At 41.3% G+C, this 16,320-nt stretch overlaps 2 protein-coding genes across 2 annotated transcripts in view; one reads left to right on the forward strand and one right to left on the reverse strand.

Annotated features, from left to right (window-relative positions):
* The window catches only part of LOC129817781 (centrosomal protein of 128 kDa-like), a 40,656-nt gene extending 39,051 nt beyond the window's left edge, over positions 1 to 1,605 (reverse strand). The window contains exons 1-5 of the mRNA XM_055873339.1: positions 1,496 to 1,605; positions 923 to 1,100; positions 685 to 771; positions 384 to 510; positions 10 to 143 (exon numbers count right to left, since the gene is read on the reverse strand). Of these exons, the coding sequence (XP_055729314.1) occupies positions 10 to 143; positions 384 to 510; positions 685 to 771; positions 923 to 1,081 (507 nt within the window). The 5' untranslated portion in view covers positions 1,082 to 1,100; positions 1,496 to 1,605. The remainder of the gene's footprint in view (positions 1 to 9; positions 144 to 383; positions 511 to 684; positions 772 to 922; positions 1,101 to 1,495) is intronic.
* An 824-nt stretch (positions 1,606 to 2,429) lies between these two features.
* LOC129817782 (thyrotropin receptor-like) overlaps positions 2,430 to 16,320 on the forward strand; it is a 33,183-nt gene continuing 19,292 nt past the window's right edge. The window contains exons 1-2 of the mRNA XM_055873340.1: positions 2,430 to 2,897; positions 12,255 to 12,326. Of these exons, the coding sequence (XP_055729315.1) occupies positions 2,704 to 2,897; positions 12,255 to 12,326 (266 nt within the window). The 5' untranslated portion in view covers positions 2,430 to 2,703. The remainder of the gene's footprint in view (positions 2,898 to 12,254; positions 12,327 to 16,320) is intronic.

Consider the following 16,320-nt stretch of genomic DNA (forward strand, 5'->3'; position numbering starts at 1 on the left):
AGGACTTACATCCCCGTCTGGCAGGCTGGAGTCTCTGAAGCGGACTGTAGCTGATCTAGACCTCCTTCTCGCTCCTCCTTCTCCGGCCGACTCAGATCTCCCATAGTCCTTCAAGGGAGACGTGGGGTAGAAGCGCTGGCCCTCTACAAACGTACACAATAAACTGTGGGCTATATAACTATTTTATAACTGTATAACTGCACATAAATATTTTTTCAAAATAAAACAGTTATAATAAGTAAAGTTTCTAAATTAATTCCATCTGCCCCCTGGTGTTTTGACCTTGACTATCTGTCTGTCAGGTATTGTTTTACTTAGTGTTGGCCAACTGAGACACAGCAGCATAGGTCTCACATCTAGACATTATACATAGCATATATCACCTGAGCCATAGCCAGCTTCCAGGTCGCTGGTGTGCAGGGTGGAGGCTGAGGCACTCCGGACCCCTGAGGAACTATGCAGCCTCTGGTTCTGCAGCTGAGCGATAGACTCCTCCAGATTATCCCTCAACTAGAGAGGGGGAGGGAGGAAAAGAAGGGGAGATGGAGAGACAGATGTACTAGAGAACTTCTGACAATGCGTTGATTGAGTTTTACAGCACACAACCTTCATGTATAAAATGAGACGTGGGCAATTTAAACTAAACAGTTGCAGACAGTACATTTTTTATATTGTTTTACTTACTGTTGCCATGGCTTCCGCCTGGTCATCTGTGTGCTCTCTGTATTGCCCCAACATCCGGTCCACTTTGTTCAAATTCCTATTAGTGTCCTGGAATGAGAAAATAGCCATTACTGCTGGCTATAATGGTTTTCGGAATGACAATTCGTATGCTAAATATTCGAAAGGTTTTGACTGGTTTCAAACTGAATGCACAGTTATAGACTGTCATTAGCAGAGAAAAGAAAGGAGACTAGCCTACCTGTAAAGTACTCGCCAAGGTGTTAATTTTCTCTGAAATGGCTGGAGCATCAGGACCTGTTCTGTGACTGTCCCGTCGCGATCTAGAGCTGGCATTCCGCCCCCGTGACCTCAGCCCCCTCGTCCGGTCGAAGGTGTCTGACTCGCTGGAGGATTCCATTGTTTTGGTCAGGAGTAGCCTTTAAAATGTTTTTAAAAACTTTACTGTTGATATTACTAATCGCTGATTAGCAATTTAACTAATCAGATTAGCTAGCTAGCAAGCTGGAAAATATAACGTTAGCTAGTTGCATCTCTTCTTCATGACAGCTCTTGTTTTTTATTCAAACTCAGTTAGCTGTACATTTTTGTATAGCTAGCTATGAGTTTGGACGCTAGCTAGCTAACGTGATGACTGTTAGTAAATCAGATAGAAAACTGGCTAGCTAACGTTAATATAACTGTGCTAACTATGGCTAGTTTAGCTAGATAAACCAGACTAGCTAAACAATTTTTTGAAAACAGGTTTTATCTGGAACCATCGGTAGCTAGCTAACTCAACTAAACACACTCTCAACATATTAGCCACACTTACCAGCATGAATTAGCAACATAGAAACCGTTAACAAGTCACTTTAGCAAGTGACAACTGAAGAGGGACAAGCCAGTTTCTCTCTGCTATGGCAACTTGAACTGGCCGCCAAGAACAGGAAGACAACAAGAGTTGAACAGTTTCAAATTACATCGGGAGTTGTAGTTTTAAAAGTTACCCCGGTGACGGAATTATGTGTGAATCAGATTCTTGAGAACTACATTGTCCGAAACTTGCTCTGGGGAGATGCATATTGCGCCACTGCGACCGCCTTTCAGATTACAGCACAACCCGTCTAGTTACTAGGATGCTACTGATATAAGTAATAAAATAAGAAAGATAAGAAGATAAGACTTTGTTTGTTTATTTTATGTAGGCTAGCATATGCCTGTATCTATAGCCTGTTATCTATAGCTTCGACTAATTCGTGCAACCGCACATTGACTCTGTAACGGTACACCCTTCATATAGCCCCGCCATCGTAATTTTATTGCGGCTCTTAAACTATTTGTTACTTTTATTTCTCATTCTTATTTTTTTTAGCAATTTTTTATTTATTTTCATTTTTTTACCTGCATTGTTGGTTAGGGCTTGTAAGTAAGCCTTTCACTGTAAAGTACTGTACCTGTTGTATTCGGCGCATGTGACAAATAACATTTGATTTAAAAATTATAATGATTATAACTTATTGACAATGAATAATTATAATAGGTTAGTAGCTCAATTAATGAGTAGGCTAATAATACACTGAACATTAAAACACATCATGATTTTAATGTGGTGTTTTTAGGTTATGTAGATGCTTGAGCTTTATGATATGAAATTGCATTTCTAGGAAGGATAGCCTAAATACTTTACAAAATAGCCAATGAGGTAAAGAAAATCCAATATATTAAATTCCCCTACTTAACACAAGAGTGTCTCAGAAGTCTTCTGTAGACCCACGCCATAAGAAGCAAGACTAAATCCACACCTCAGAGAGAGTATCCCCAAGCGTCTCCTCTCACCGCTCTCTCACACGACACCGAGAGTCAGTGGCCAATAAGAAAACTGTCAGTATAATTGTACTGGGACGAGTCGAGTTCATGTGCTGAAATTTATGACAAACAAAGTAACGTGCTTCAACTTCAGTTTGCCGTGGGCTTCAGGTGAGAAGGTTTTCGTCAGTGCCTGAAGTGCTTTCAAATTACTTTTGATATTTTTTCAAAGAGATGACTGAAAACAACCGACACCGCTTGCAGGTGATAACATGTGCGCTGTTTACCCTCGTCACGTTACCTATCAAAACCTTGGGGGACACCGACTCCTGCCCCACTGTTTGCGAATGCTCAGAGTGGAAGACTTACACTATCTCTTGCTTTGACATTGATGTCATTCCCACATTTCCTACAAGCACAGAGACAATGTAAGTATCTGTTTGTATAGGCTTATTAGGATTGATGTGTCAGTGATCTTGAGCTGTGTGTGTGTGTGTGAAAAAGTTTGAATATACAGGTTTGAAGATAAAACTATGATTTTGAGATATATTCAGAAATTAAACTTCTGAAAAAAATAACCAATATGGCCAAAAGTATGTGGACACCCCTTCAAATTAGTGGATTTGGCTACTTCAGTCACACCTGTTGCTGACAGGTGCATAAGATTGCGAAGTCAGCCATGCAATGTCCATAGACATACATTGGCAGTAAAATGACCTTACTGAAGAGCTCAGTGACTTTCAATGTGGCACTGTCGTAGGATGCCACCTTTCCAACCAGTCAGTTCGTCAAATGTCTACCCTGCTAGAGCTGCCCTGGTCAACTGTAAGTGCTGTTATTGTGAAGTGGAAACTTCTAGGAGCAACAACGGCTCTGAAGCGGGGAGTGGTAGGCCACATAAGCTCACAGAACGGGACCGCCGAGTGTGTACAAATCGTCTGTCCTCGGTCGCAACACTCACTACAAGTTCCTAACTGCATCTGGAAGCAACGTCAGCACAATAACTGTTTGTCGGTAGCTTCGGTAGCTCCGGTAGCTCCATGGCCGAGTAGCCTAACCTCACCATATGCAATGCCAAGCGTTGGCTGGAGTGGTGTAAAGCCATTGGACTCTGGAGCAGTGGAAATGCGTTCTCTGGAGTGATGAATCACGCTTCACCATCTGGCAGTACAATGGACGAATCTGGGTTTGGCGGAATGCAAGGAGAACTATTATAGTGCCAACTGTAAAGTTTGGTGGAGGAGGAACAATGGTCTGGGGCTGTTTTTCATGGTTCGAGCTAGGCCCCCTAGTTCCAGTGAAGGGAAATCTTAACGCTACAGCATACAATGTCATTTTAGACAATTCTGTGCCTCCAACTTGGTGGCAACAGTTTGGGGAAGACTCTGTCCTGTTTCAGCATGACAATAATTATATATATCTTTTTTAACCTTTTCTTATTTAACTAGGCAAGTCAGTTAAGAACAAATTCTTATTTACAATGACGGCCTAGGAACAGTGGGTTAACTGCCTTGTTCAGGGGCAGAACGACAGATTTTTACCTTGTCAGCTCGGGGATTTGATCTAGCAACCTTTCAGTTACGCTCTAACCACTAGGCTACCTGCACAATGCCACCGGGCACAAAGTGAGTTCTGTACAGAAATGGTTCATCGAGATTGGTATGGAAGAACTTGACTGGCCTGCACAGAGCCCTGACGTCAACCTCATCGAACACCTTTGGGATGAATTGGAACGCCGACTGCCCGACCTCACTAATGCTCTTGTGGCTGAATGGAAGCAAGTCCCCACAGCAATGTTCCAACATCTAGTGGAAAGCCTTCCCAGATGAGTGGAGGCTGTTATAGCAGCAAAGGGGGACCAACTCCATATTAATGTCCATGATTTTGGAATAAGATGTTTGGCGAGCAGGTGTTCACATACTTTTGTACATGCAGTGTATATTGGCACAGAGATGATCAAACACTAGATCGTCTAAATTACTTAATAGGCTGTTATTTTCAAGAGATTGATTTTAGTCAGTAAACATTTACAGTTTTATAAAACAGAATGCCTTGCATCACTGAGTGTGCCAAGGAAACATTTCTCTTTAATGAGTTCATACCATAACGAATCTTGTCTGAGAGAACAGAGAACCAGTTTATCAGACAGCCTGTCCATGGAGCTTTGAGGGTGTTTGGGTCATGTCTGCAGTGTGTCTGTCCTCACTTGCAGTAAAGGGAAATATGCCTACATATGTGCTTATGAGAACAGGAAAGGTAAAGAAATGACCAGTAAAAAATATGTTATTGAAACAGAGACATGTATTGAAAGACATTATGCAGTTTATTTGTTATTGGTATAACTATATATTCAAAGACAATTCTACAAATGTGCAAGGACAAAATCATAATTGATTAAACAAGTGACCAAATCAGTTTCTCTGAATCAGCGTTATTAAAAAGTGATCAGTTTTTCCTAAACATTTCAATAACTTTTTAGTGCTCGGGTTTGTCATTGTGTATTGGCTGCAGAGAGAAGGGAGGATATTGGCTTTGATATTAATATCTCTATTAAAGTCTAGGCCTATTCTGCCCCTGAATCCTTAACATACTATTCCTTTATCTGCACATGTCAGAGCAAACATCTCATAAATGCTGTGACACTGAAAGACTATCCAGGCTCTGTAGGCTTTGCTTGGGAGTCAGGATTTGGTGATTTTTGGCTTTGGGATGCAGCTTAAATGGGACCCTATTCCCTAAAGTACACTACTTTTGACCATAGGGCTCTGGCCAACAGTAGTGCACTATATAGGGAAAAGGGTGACATTTTGGACGTAGCTCTGGTCCTGTCTTGGGTGAGAACAGCAGGGCAGACAAAAAGGCCATGTCCACTTCACAGGATAATGATCGTCATGATAACTTTATTTGGAAAGCACCGTCGTCTGGAGACGCACTCATGGGTAGCAGATGTCACAAAGCGGAGGGAGAGATCTTTGGTGGGCTTTTGTGCAAAAGCGACCATTTAATTCCTTATTCTCTCTTATCCTTCTGGTGACTGGGGCATCTGGTGTGTCAGCCCCCAGGCATAGGGAGGCATCAGGGAGGGCAGGGCAAGGGTTTGTGGGGCATGGTGGGTCTACAGCCCTCCTCTGGCTGTTCAGGTTAAACAATACGTGTGATAATCTACATTCTGCTCCAGTTTGTTTTACCGGTATGCTCAGAAAACATTCCTCTGTTACCCATTCTTCAACCGTCCCCCTCCTCACCCAGCCACCATCTCATGGTCTACGAAGGACACCCATCACATGAAATTATGCTCTAATCAGTGCCCCAATTCAGCCGGCCAGACGCCCCCGCGATGCCACTGCATTCTTCACCCTCGCATAGTTTGCCCAATGCCCTCCAGGAAACAAAAGACAAAAAAATATCTCCCAAAATAGTCAAAAAAAGCCCAGCCCAAAATAGCCATCTGGCAACCTGCGTGTAAGACAGGGATGTTCTGATAGTGTAGGCGTGAATATGTTGTACTGTACACAATGACAGGGGCACATTGTTGGAGCTGAACCCATTGTGTTAGTGCTGCTGGGACTAGGTCCCTGTCTCTTTTGTGTTAACACCGTTTCAATTTAAGGGGCTTTATTGGCATGGGAAACATATATTTACATTGCCAAAGCAAGTGAAATAGATAATGAACAGTAAACATAACACAACATAATATTCCAAAAGAATAGAGACATTTCAAATGTCATATTATGTCTATATTCAGTGTTGTAACTGTGTAAATAGTTAAAGTACAGAAGTCTCTCTGTAGTACCACTGGTTAGCTTCAAGAGGTTGACATATCAGCACATTGTCAATTGTTTCTTGTAGAGCATGCTAATAAAAAGTGTATAACGTGTCTTTGTGAGTGCACGTGTGTGTGTCACAGGGGTAAGACAGAGAGTACTCTATTCAGGTTATGTGTGGGGGGAATGTATTTCTGCAGTTCTTGTCCATATGTTGAAGAGTTAGATAAGAGGTAGAGGTACGGTGGAAAGGAAAGCAGAGACACTCTTTAAAAGTCTGTGTAGCGTGACTGCTAGTTCTCCCACACCAGACGCTGGGCCTGCTCGATGCACTCAAATACAATATTTACTTTTCACAGCACATTTCTCAAACATCCAGAGAGAGAGAGTGCCATTTGAGAATAATTAGGGAGAACAATTTTTTTCAAGAGAGGGGGAAAAACCCACAATAACTCTCTTCAGTCTCCTAACACTGGAATTCTTCGATTCATTCTAGAATAACAATTTATTTAGATCCAGGTATCCGTTGTCTATAAATCCCACATAGATTGATTAATTTAGCTCTTAAGAATCGATTCCCAAATGATTTTTAAAGTAGTCACTGTGGGTCTATAGGGTGGGGAAAAATATTGAAGTATAGAAGCGTGATTAGTTATAGGAAATTACCATGACTAATAATTATAAACACTGAACTGTTAGAAAGAATGAATGACTTCAAACTGTGAACTATTTTAATTTGATAATCTGTTAATTAAGATTTAAGGAAACAAACATTATTGTCACAAAAGCAATATTCATAGTTTTTTCATTACTTTCTGCTCAAAATGCAGTTACAGTAACAGAACAACGAACAGAAGAGGAAAAACACTGAGCCCAGGCACTGCATAACCTAACACTTGATAGAACACTTGAAGACAGTGATAGTGGTAGAGTACAGATTGAAGGTTTAGCCTAGGCCTACACCAATGGCGGTCAGTGCCGTTTTAAGATGATGCAATGAATTTTTTTCTTCTTCTCATGAGCATGGATTTTATTTATCTTATAGCGTATTGGATGACTGTCATTCATATTCCATTCATCAATTTCAATGTAACATCGATAGGTTTAGGCTACTATAAGATACTGGAATTTTCCCTATACCCACCATGAGGTTGCTACAACCTAGCCTATGAACGAAGGTTTACAACGTAGGTGCACACAGGTCGAGAGAAACATTTGAGGTGACAGACAGTGACACATTCAATACCGCCTTGTACACTTTTGCCTGCATCTACCTGATCTAGGGTGTAATCATTAGTCACACAGTTGCAAACGAGTTTCTATGGGACAAATTCAGGTATTGTATGTTTATCCCTGTTTTCGTTCCATTTGCTTCCGTTTAAGAAGCATTTTTCAACAGAATCGGCGGAATGAATACACCCCTGATCACGCGTAAACTCAGTTCACTTTCATAGCAGCCACATTGTATTCCTTCTCGCATCTATGCGCTCTCACCTTCTCCCTTCGTTTGTGGACTTCAATGCACAACACATTACCTGTATGTGACCAGCCAAAAAAACCTTTCCAATCGAAGCCATATCATAACCGCTACACACAGCCTACATCGTTGTCCCCATATTAGCGAAAGTAACATCATAGTCAACATAGCTAATAGAACTAACAAGTTAGTAAACCCGCTACAATCATGCAGTAACGTTAGTGTATAGTTAGTACACAGTTTAGCAGTTACACCGGCAAACCCGGGGGCAATAAATTAGTAAAACCAAAAGCTTACCTTGACTTGGAAGAGTTCCAGTGTTGTGTTGGATATTCATAGCCAGCTAGCTAACATAGCATCCCTCTGTTTGAGCAAGGTGTTTGAGTAGGCTAAACTTGCTAGCTAATTCAATTAAACTCTTTTGCTTCTCCTTAATCTTTGAAGAAATTGTCTTTCTCTTTCTTTGAGACAAATACTCAACACGTTTTGAGCACTACAGTGCTAGCTAGCTGCGGCTTATGCTTTCAGTACTAGATTAATTCTCTGATCCTTTGATTGGGTGGACAACATGTCAGTTCATGCTGCAAGATCTCTGATAGGTTGGAGCATGTCCTCTGGAAGTTGTCATAATTACTGTGTCGTCAATGGAAGGGGATGAGAATTATGAGCCTCCTAGGTTTTGTTTTGAAGTCAATGTACCCAGTGGAAGACGGAAGCTAGCTGTCCTCCGGCTACACCATGGTGCTACCCTACAGAGTGCTGTTGAGGCTACTGTAGACCTTCATTGCAATAACAGTGTGTTTTAATAAATTATTTGGAGACGTGAATATGTTTAGTGTAGTGTTATCTAAAAATGATAACTTACATGTTTTACAATGTCTATTTTTATGAAATTCACTGAGGAGGTTCCTCCCATTGCTCCTCTAAGGAGCCTCCACTGGCCTACACTTGGCACGATTAGGGACAATTTTAGGATTTTAAGATTGAGTACAGTTTGAAGTTGTACACTGTTACGCTGTCACTTACTCAATCATTAAGGCCATAAATAAGCCCAGTATTGCTCCATCATTCTACTTGAGAGAGATCTAGTAGGTAACAACACCAGCCATGTTGTCAGCCCCTCTCTGTTCTGACACCATTATAAATTACGAGGGTTTTTCCTCTCTTGAATGACAAATTGAGGGTGTCATTTTCCCATAAAGCCTGTAGGATGCTGATTGTCTGCCCTCTGTGGCCCCAGTGTAACACTGGACTGGTTTTATTATGGCGTGTGTGTAGTAGTAGTAGGTATCCAGTGAAATGGCTCAACACATTGTGATGGTGATGGGAGTCTGCTCTGTGTATCTCTGTTTGTTTGACCTTGTCAAAGAGCTGCCGTGCTCTACGCTACCACTGACCAACCCCCCGACTAACCGCCAGCTCTCAGCACTGAATTAGTCCATTGTTTCTCCAAATTGTTCTGGCGTGCCAACCCCCCCCCCCCCCCCCCACCCCCTTGTCCCATCGTCCTCGTCTCGATACAATCTTTCCAAATTAGTAAAGATTGGTGTTAAAATAGTTGTCAAATGGGAGTAGAGAAGGGTAAAGAAAAAGTTAGATCAATGTCACACATGCTTAGCAGAGAAGTGCAGGTGTTCCGAGCAGACGCTTAGGCACATTGAAGTAGGTCTATGGAGTATACGGCTCCATTACCATCTGAGTCAGAAGTCTAAAGAGGATCTCCATTTTCGTTGGCTGAAATTATTTTTTGGAAATGGTCTACTGAGCTAACTATTTATCCTAGTGAAGAGCATTTAAATAGTGTTTCTTCTCCAGGCTTGACATTCAACTAATACTAGGGGCTCGATTTTAATCCGTAGTGCTGAAGATCCACACTGTAGCACGATTGACATTTTTAAAGGTCCTTTCCGATTGAGCCGACATGTGCAGCGTTTCCTGTGAAGGCAGTCATGGGAACATTGCCTTCAAATTTCTATCGCACTGTGGAGCGCATCTTCTGCGCTACAGACTGAAACAAAACCTAGGTCCAACAGCTAGCTCAGCTACCGCCGCTGCGATTAACTACTGCAACAACAAACCAAAAAATATTTATGTAATGATATTGATAACAATATCACCAATGGTCATTTCTGGTGATAAACCACTAATAAACCACTTTTTAGTAATAAACCATTATAACCCAGTGTGTTTCCCCCAGCCACCAGGTCGTAGGTGTAAGCAGGGCCAGACATTGTTTGGTTTGGCTGAGAGCTGAGGGGGTAGGTCCAGGTCCACTCCTACATACTCAGACCCAACGTTTTTGTTTTCCCCTCATGTTCCTATGACAGGGTTTACACCATACACTTCAAAGAACCCTTTCATCCAGCCCTGCATTGCATGGAGAGAGAACCTAGTAACCAGAAACATACAGTCTATCTACCAATGTTGGTCTGGAGCCGACCCGGGTTAGCCGAGGCCGACTTCGCTGTAAATTAAGGATCTTGTTTGATTCTATAACAAATTTGTAATACCGACAATTCTGAAATGAAAGCGATCGACAGGCTTTGGAGTGTTCCCGAGCTTGTACCCTCACTTGCCCCCGCTCTTCATCTCCAATCCATGTCTCTCTCTCTCTTTTCACTGTTTGGTCTACTTTTCATTCCAAGATGAATCCATGTCTTCAGCACTCTTGCGTTATGGTCTGCTTGATCAATTTCAATAGTTGTCTGCTCTGCTGCACGCCCAGTTTACAGGATACAAAGTGTATGATGAGTGTTTTCAGGGCCTATAGATCCTGCAGACTGACTGAACAAGCAGAAGGACAGGGTTGGGGTTAATTTCACAAATTCAATTCCCTCTCCCTGTAAATTCCATTTATTTCAATTCAAATTCCAGGTCAGTCTTTAAATTCAGAGATAATTCAATTGCTCTCAATTTCAATGTTAGGTAAATTCCAATGATTCATTTCCCAATTCAATATTATCCCCAACAATTCCAATTTGAATTCAATTCCCTCAGGCTTTCAGGATGATCATGTCACTGTTCAGACATTCTAGCTGTACTTGAAACATAGAAATGCAATTTAAAATGGTTTATAACAAATCCTGGAGTACATTTTTGACACTAAGTGTATACCAGATGGGGATACATTTTTAGGATGGGAAATTATAATACACACCATAATATACACGCACACAAACACTTACACACATACTGTATACACACACTCACCTTGTTTGTACTCATGTTATAGCCAACTCTTGTATGTATTCCTTATCTTTAACTGGTGACATGTTTGTAGTTTGCATGTTTCAGTAATGAATAAAATGGTTAAATAGTTGTACTTCTTTGCTTGATTTCTTTAGTCATTTTTACTCATTCTGTTTTGCCGCATAACACACTTACATTATTTGTCTACCCATATGATGTGGATCACTGTCAGGTTATTAGATGTATACGGTTCAGTAACAACAGCACCCCGTGGTTCTAGTAACACTTTTAACAGGTAGTTTGTAAATGTGTTTGTTTTGGGTCCACACTGGTAAGAATAACCCAACACGATGTTGAAACACAGAACGCTTCCCACCACTAGATCACATAACTAGACGTAAGCTGGACGTGATCTGAACGCTGCCAACGACGTAGTAGAAGAAAGTGAAAGCTGCAACGGGGACTCTAACCAGGGCTCATCTGTGGCAAAGTGAGCTCTAACAGCCATTGCCCTGAAAGCTTAGTATTCCTCTGGACAGAGGCAGTAGCCCTACAATGCTGGGATATGTCTTGTTACAATACAATGTTACAATAGTAAGTCATTGACATGAACGTAATAAACATCATGAAACGGCCTAGGAAGTGCCATAAGTGTAAGCCAACAGAATTAATTATTTTACATTAACCTGTTTAACTGCGTTGATATGGCTTAATTGCCCATTGTCCAGACTCGTTATATTTGGACATACCATGCAGTTGCACCAGGGGAATTTAAACCAAACAGATTTTTTTTTGCAGGTCTTCTGTTTACTCATATTTATTGATGAACTAATTTCCCATCGTGAAAATGTATCTCCATTCCCCAATCAAAAACCTCCATCAATACCACAAAAAAAGACAAATACTGCTTTTTACTCCAATCTGGCAACCCTCATAAAATATAACATGGCACCAGTATCCCAAAGTATTAAGCGAAAGTAAGCATAGAACACAGCATTGGCATTCATTTCAGTGACAACCTGGTTGATTAACAACAACAAAGGCAGTGTAAAACACCATTGCCCAAAATGCATTGCTCCAATACCTTTGAAAAGATTGTTCTGAAGTTTGCCCACGCAAAATGTATTTTCCTATGAATAAGGTTGCACAAATATTTGTGTCTTTTCCTATGAGTTAAGTCGTACCAAAACACGTGTATTTTCACACGAATTAAGCAACACAAAAATGAACAAAATCTGCTGAAATAGTTTTTGTACGTATTTGCACGATATGAGTGTTTGATTGTGTTGGATCTGTCAATTTTACATGGATCTGTAAACTTTACATTGATCAGTACTCCTCTATGTCTCTTCCAGATGGCTTCTGGAGACGCGTCTGACATCAGTGCCAGGAGATGTTTTCTCCAACCTGGTCAACATCTCAAGGATGTGAGTGAATCACCATCAGCACAATTGCACAGTCTCTTTTCACCATTGTTCCCTTCCTTGTCCCTCTCTTTCTATCTCTCCGATCATCATCACAAATTCTCACCTCATTGAGCCACAAAGCTATATTTAAATTCTTAATATCCCGACTCCACATCATCCACCTGTCTATTATCCTCCCTCTGATCCAAAAAATTGGGATCAGGGATCCAAGCCTTTTCCAAGCCTCCTCTCGCTCCCTGCTTCCTCTCTCTTTCTCCCCCCACACTCTCTCTCTCTTTCTCCCCCCCCCCAAAATCTCTCTCTCTCTCTCTGTCCTCTCCTCCACTTGTGCAGATGATCTGTTCTCTGTTTAGTGTCACCGCTGTCTGCTAATCACAGTTGGAAGAGCTAATGCGTTCCTAGAATAGGAATGTCAGCCTTCCCACCGCAAGGGCCTAGGCATCGGCAAGGTATTCCGGTGGAGTCGCCTGTACGGATTGGTGCCTCGTTCAGGAACGGGTTAGATGTGGAAAAGGGTATCACCAAGCCAAAATGTTGAAAGCAATGCGAAAATTTGAAATTGATTTCTTTTTGACAACTTCTCTGAAAATATACACGAGCTAGGCCTTGATCCCAGCCTGAGGCCAGTGGCTGTGTCCAAGTCCTACATGAGGAAAGAAGAGCGAGAGAGAGCAAAAGGAGATGTTTTCCCCAGCCTCACCCAGCACACCTCTATATTGCCCAACAGAATAGCAGGTTAGCGGTTTTCGTCATCAATCTTGTTCTGGGGGCAGCTCTGCGGAGTGGTCGCTAGCTGGCACAGCCAGAAAGTCATCAAATCTGATTTTAAGCCTAACCTTAACCACACAGCTAACCCTAATGCCTAACCTTAAATTAAGATCAAAAAGTAAAAAATATATATATATATATATATATATATATATATCCTACATTTTTACTAGATAGACAATTTTGACTTAGCAGCTGCCCAGTTCTGCCTCCAGGACAAGACCCATGACAATAAGCTTCAACCTGCTACAGAATACTGGAATAGAGATCCTTTTTAACCTGTAGTCTAGACAGGAAGTACTTGTTTAACCCCCTTCATTTAGCAGCATGTAAATAGTATTTATTAGCAATCAGGAGCAATTCTAGTCTAGTGCACTGCACTTTAAATACTAACCCTGCTTTCTCACAATGAAGAGACTCATTCCATTTCTGATATGGATTCATAATCTCAGTCTGTTTGTTTTATATGCCGTTTGACTACACAGTAGTTACTCAGTAATAACAAATGAAAGCAGTGGTACTGATGACTGGGTAATGGATATGTAGGGTGCATGCATACCTGTTAAATTACCCATGGATTTCGAGGCATTGGGAGAGGTGGGTGGTTAAGACTATAGGACTGAGGCTAAAGCTTTGGATTGAGGATCATTAGTCTAGTAGCTTTACTTCTCACAGTGGTTCAGGTACACGCCCCTCCGTATTTATTTGGACAGTGAAGCTAACATATTTTTTACATTGGGCTCTATACTCCAGTGTTTTGAATGTTTCAATTGAGGCAACAGTACAGAATCTCACCTTTTATTTGAGGGTATTTTTATACGTATCTTTTTTAGTGTCCCCCCCCATTTTAAAAGAATTAGGACAAATTCACTTATAGTGTATTCAAGTAGTCAAAAGTTTAATATCTGGTCCCATATTTTTAGCACGCAATGACTACATCAAGCTTGTGACTCTCCACACTTGTTGGATGCATTTGCAGATTGTTTTGGTTGTGTTTCAGATTGTTTTGCCCAATTAGGACCTGAATGGTGAATAATCTAGTGTCCTCTTGGAGTACCTTTTATTGTAAAATAAGAAAAGAATGTTTCTGAACACTTCTACAGTAATGTGGATGCTACCATGATTATGGATAATCATGAATGAATTGTAACAAGGGCAAAGATCATACCCCCACAGAAATTCTCGCCTCTCTTGTTATTGGTAATGGTGAGATGTTAGAATTTGATTTGGCAGTATGAAGTTTGTTCCTCTGTAAATGTCTCACTCATCATTATTCACGATTCATTCATGATTATCCATAATCTTGGTAACATCCACATTCATGTAGAAGTGTTCAGAAACATTATTTTCTTTTTTACAATAAAAGTTACTCCAAGAGGACACTAGATTATTCACCATTCAGTTCCTATTGGGCACAACGTAATCCAAAGCACAAACAAAACAAACTGCAAATGCATCCATCAAGTTTGTAGAGTTACAAGCTTGATGTACAGTGCCTTCGGAAGGTATTCAGATCCCTTGCCTTTTTCCACATTTTGTTACGTTACAGCCTTATTCTAAAATTGATGAAGAAAAAATATAATTTAATCTATCTACACTCAATACCCCATAATGACAAAGTGAAAACAGGTTACTTTTTAAATGTGTACATTTATTTAAAAAATATAAACCAGAAATACCTTATTTACGTAAGTATTCAGACTCTGCTATGAGATGTGAAATTGAGCTCAGGTGCATCCTGTTTCCATTGATCATCCTTAAGATGTTTTTACAACTTGATTGGAGTCCACCTGTGGTAAATTCAATTGATTGGGCATGATTTGGAAAGGCACACACCTGACTATATAAGGTCCCACAGTTGACAGTGCATGTCAGAGCAAAAACCTAGCCATGAGGTCAAAAGAACTGTCCGTAGAGTTTCGAGACAGGATTGTGTCGAGGCACAGAGCTGGGGAAGGGTACCAAAACATTTCTGCAGCATTGAAGGTCCCCAAGAACACAGTGACCTCTATCATTCTTAAATGGAAGAAGTTTGTAACCACCAAGACCCTTCCTAGAGCTGGCCACCTGTCCAAACTGAACAGGGAGGTGACCAAGAACCCGATGGTCACTCTGACAGAGCTCCAGAGTTCCTCTGTGGAGATGAGAGAACCTTCCAGAAGGACAACCATCTCTGCAGCACTCCACCAATCAAGCCTTTATGGTACAGTAGAGTGGCCAGACGGAAGCCACTCCTTAGTGAAAGGCACATGACAGCCCGCTTGGAGTTTGCCAAAAGGCACCTAAAGGACTCTCAGACCATGATAAATAAGATTCTCTCTTGTCTGATGAAACCAAGATCGAACACTTTGGTCTGAATGCCAAGTGTCAGATCTGGAGGACACCTGTCACCATCCCTACGGTGAAGCATGGTGGTGGCAGCATCATGCTGTGGGGATGTTTTTCGGCGGCAGGCACAGGGAGACTGGTCAGGATCGAGGGAAAGATGAACGGAGCAAAGTACAGGCTACTAAAACGTTGGTTTCTATGTGTTGTTTAATAAAAGAAGAAAAAAAAAACATTTTACAGTAGCATCATAAAACATTACACGTTTGTGTCCAAAAAATATTCACTTTGTTTGTGATGAAAACCTACTCCAGAGCACTCAAGACCTCAGACTGGGGCAAAGGTTCCCTTTCCAACAGGGCAACGACCCTAAGCACACAGCCGAGACAAAGCAGGAGTGGCTTCGGAACAAGTCTCTGAATGTCCTTGAGTGGCCCAGCCAGGGCCCGCACTTGAACCCGATCAAACATCTCTGGAGAGACCTGAAAACTGCTGTGCAGTGATGCTCCCCATCCAACCTGACAGAGCTTGAGAGGATTTGCAGAGAAGAATGGCAGAAACTCCCCAAATACAGGTGTGCCAAGCTTGTAGCGTCATACCCAAGAAGACTTGAGGCTGCAATCACTGCCAATGGTGATTCAACAAAGTTCTGAGTAAATTGTCTGAATACTTATTTAAATGAGATACTTACGGGCTTTTTGTATATACATTTTCTAAAATTGATAACCTGTTTTTGCTTTGTCATTATGGGGTATTGTCTGTAGATTGATGAGGGAATAAAAATAAATGTTAGAATAAGGCTGTAACGTAACAAAATGTGGAAAAGGTCAAGGGGTCTGAATACTTTCTGAATGCACTGTAGATGTTGCGTGATGACGTTTTTACTACTTTAATACACAAA

Source organism: Salvelinus fontinalis, chromosome 20, assembly GCF_029448725.1.
Source record: "Salvelinus fontinalis isolate EN_2023a chromosome 20, ASM2944872v1, whole genome shotgun sequence".
Taxonomy (NCBI): domain Eukaryota; kingdom Metazoa; phylum Chordata; class Actinopteri; order Salmoniformes; family Salmonidae; genus Salvelinus; species Salvelinus fontinalis.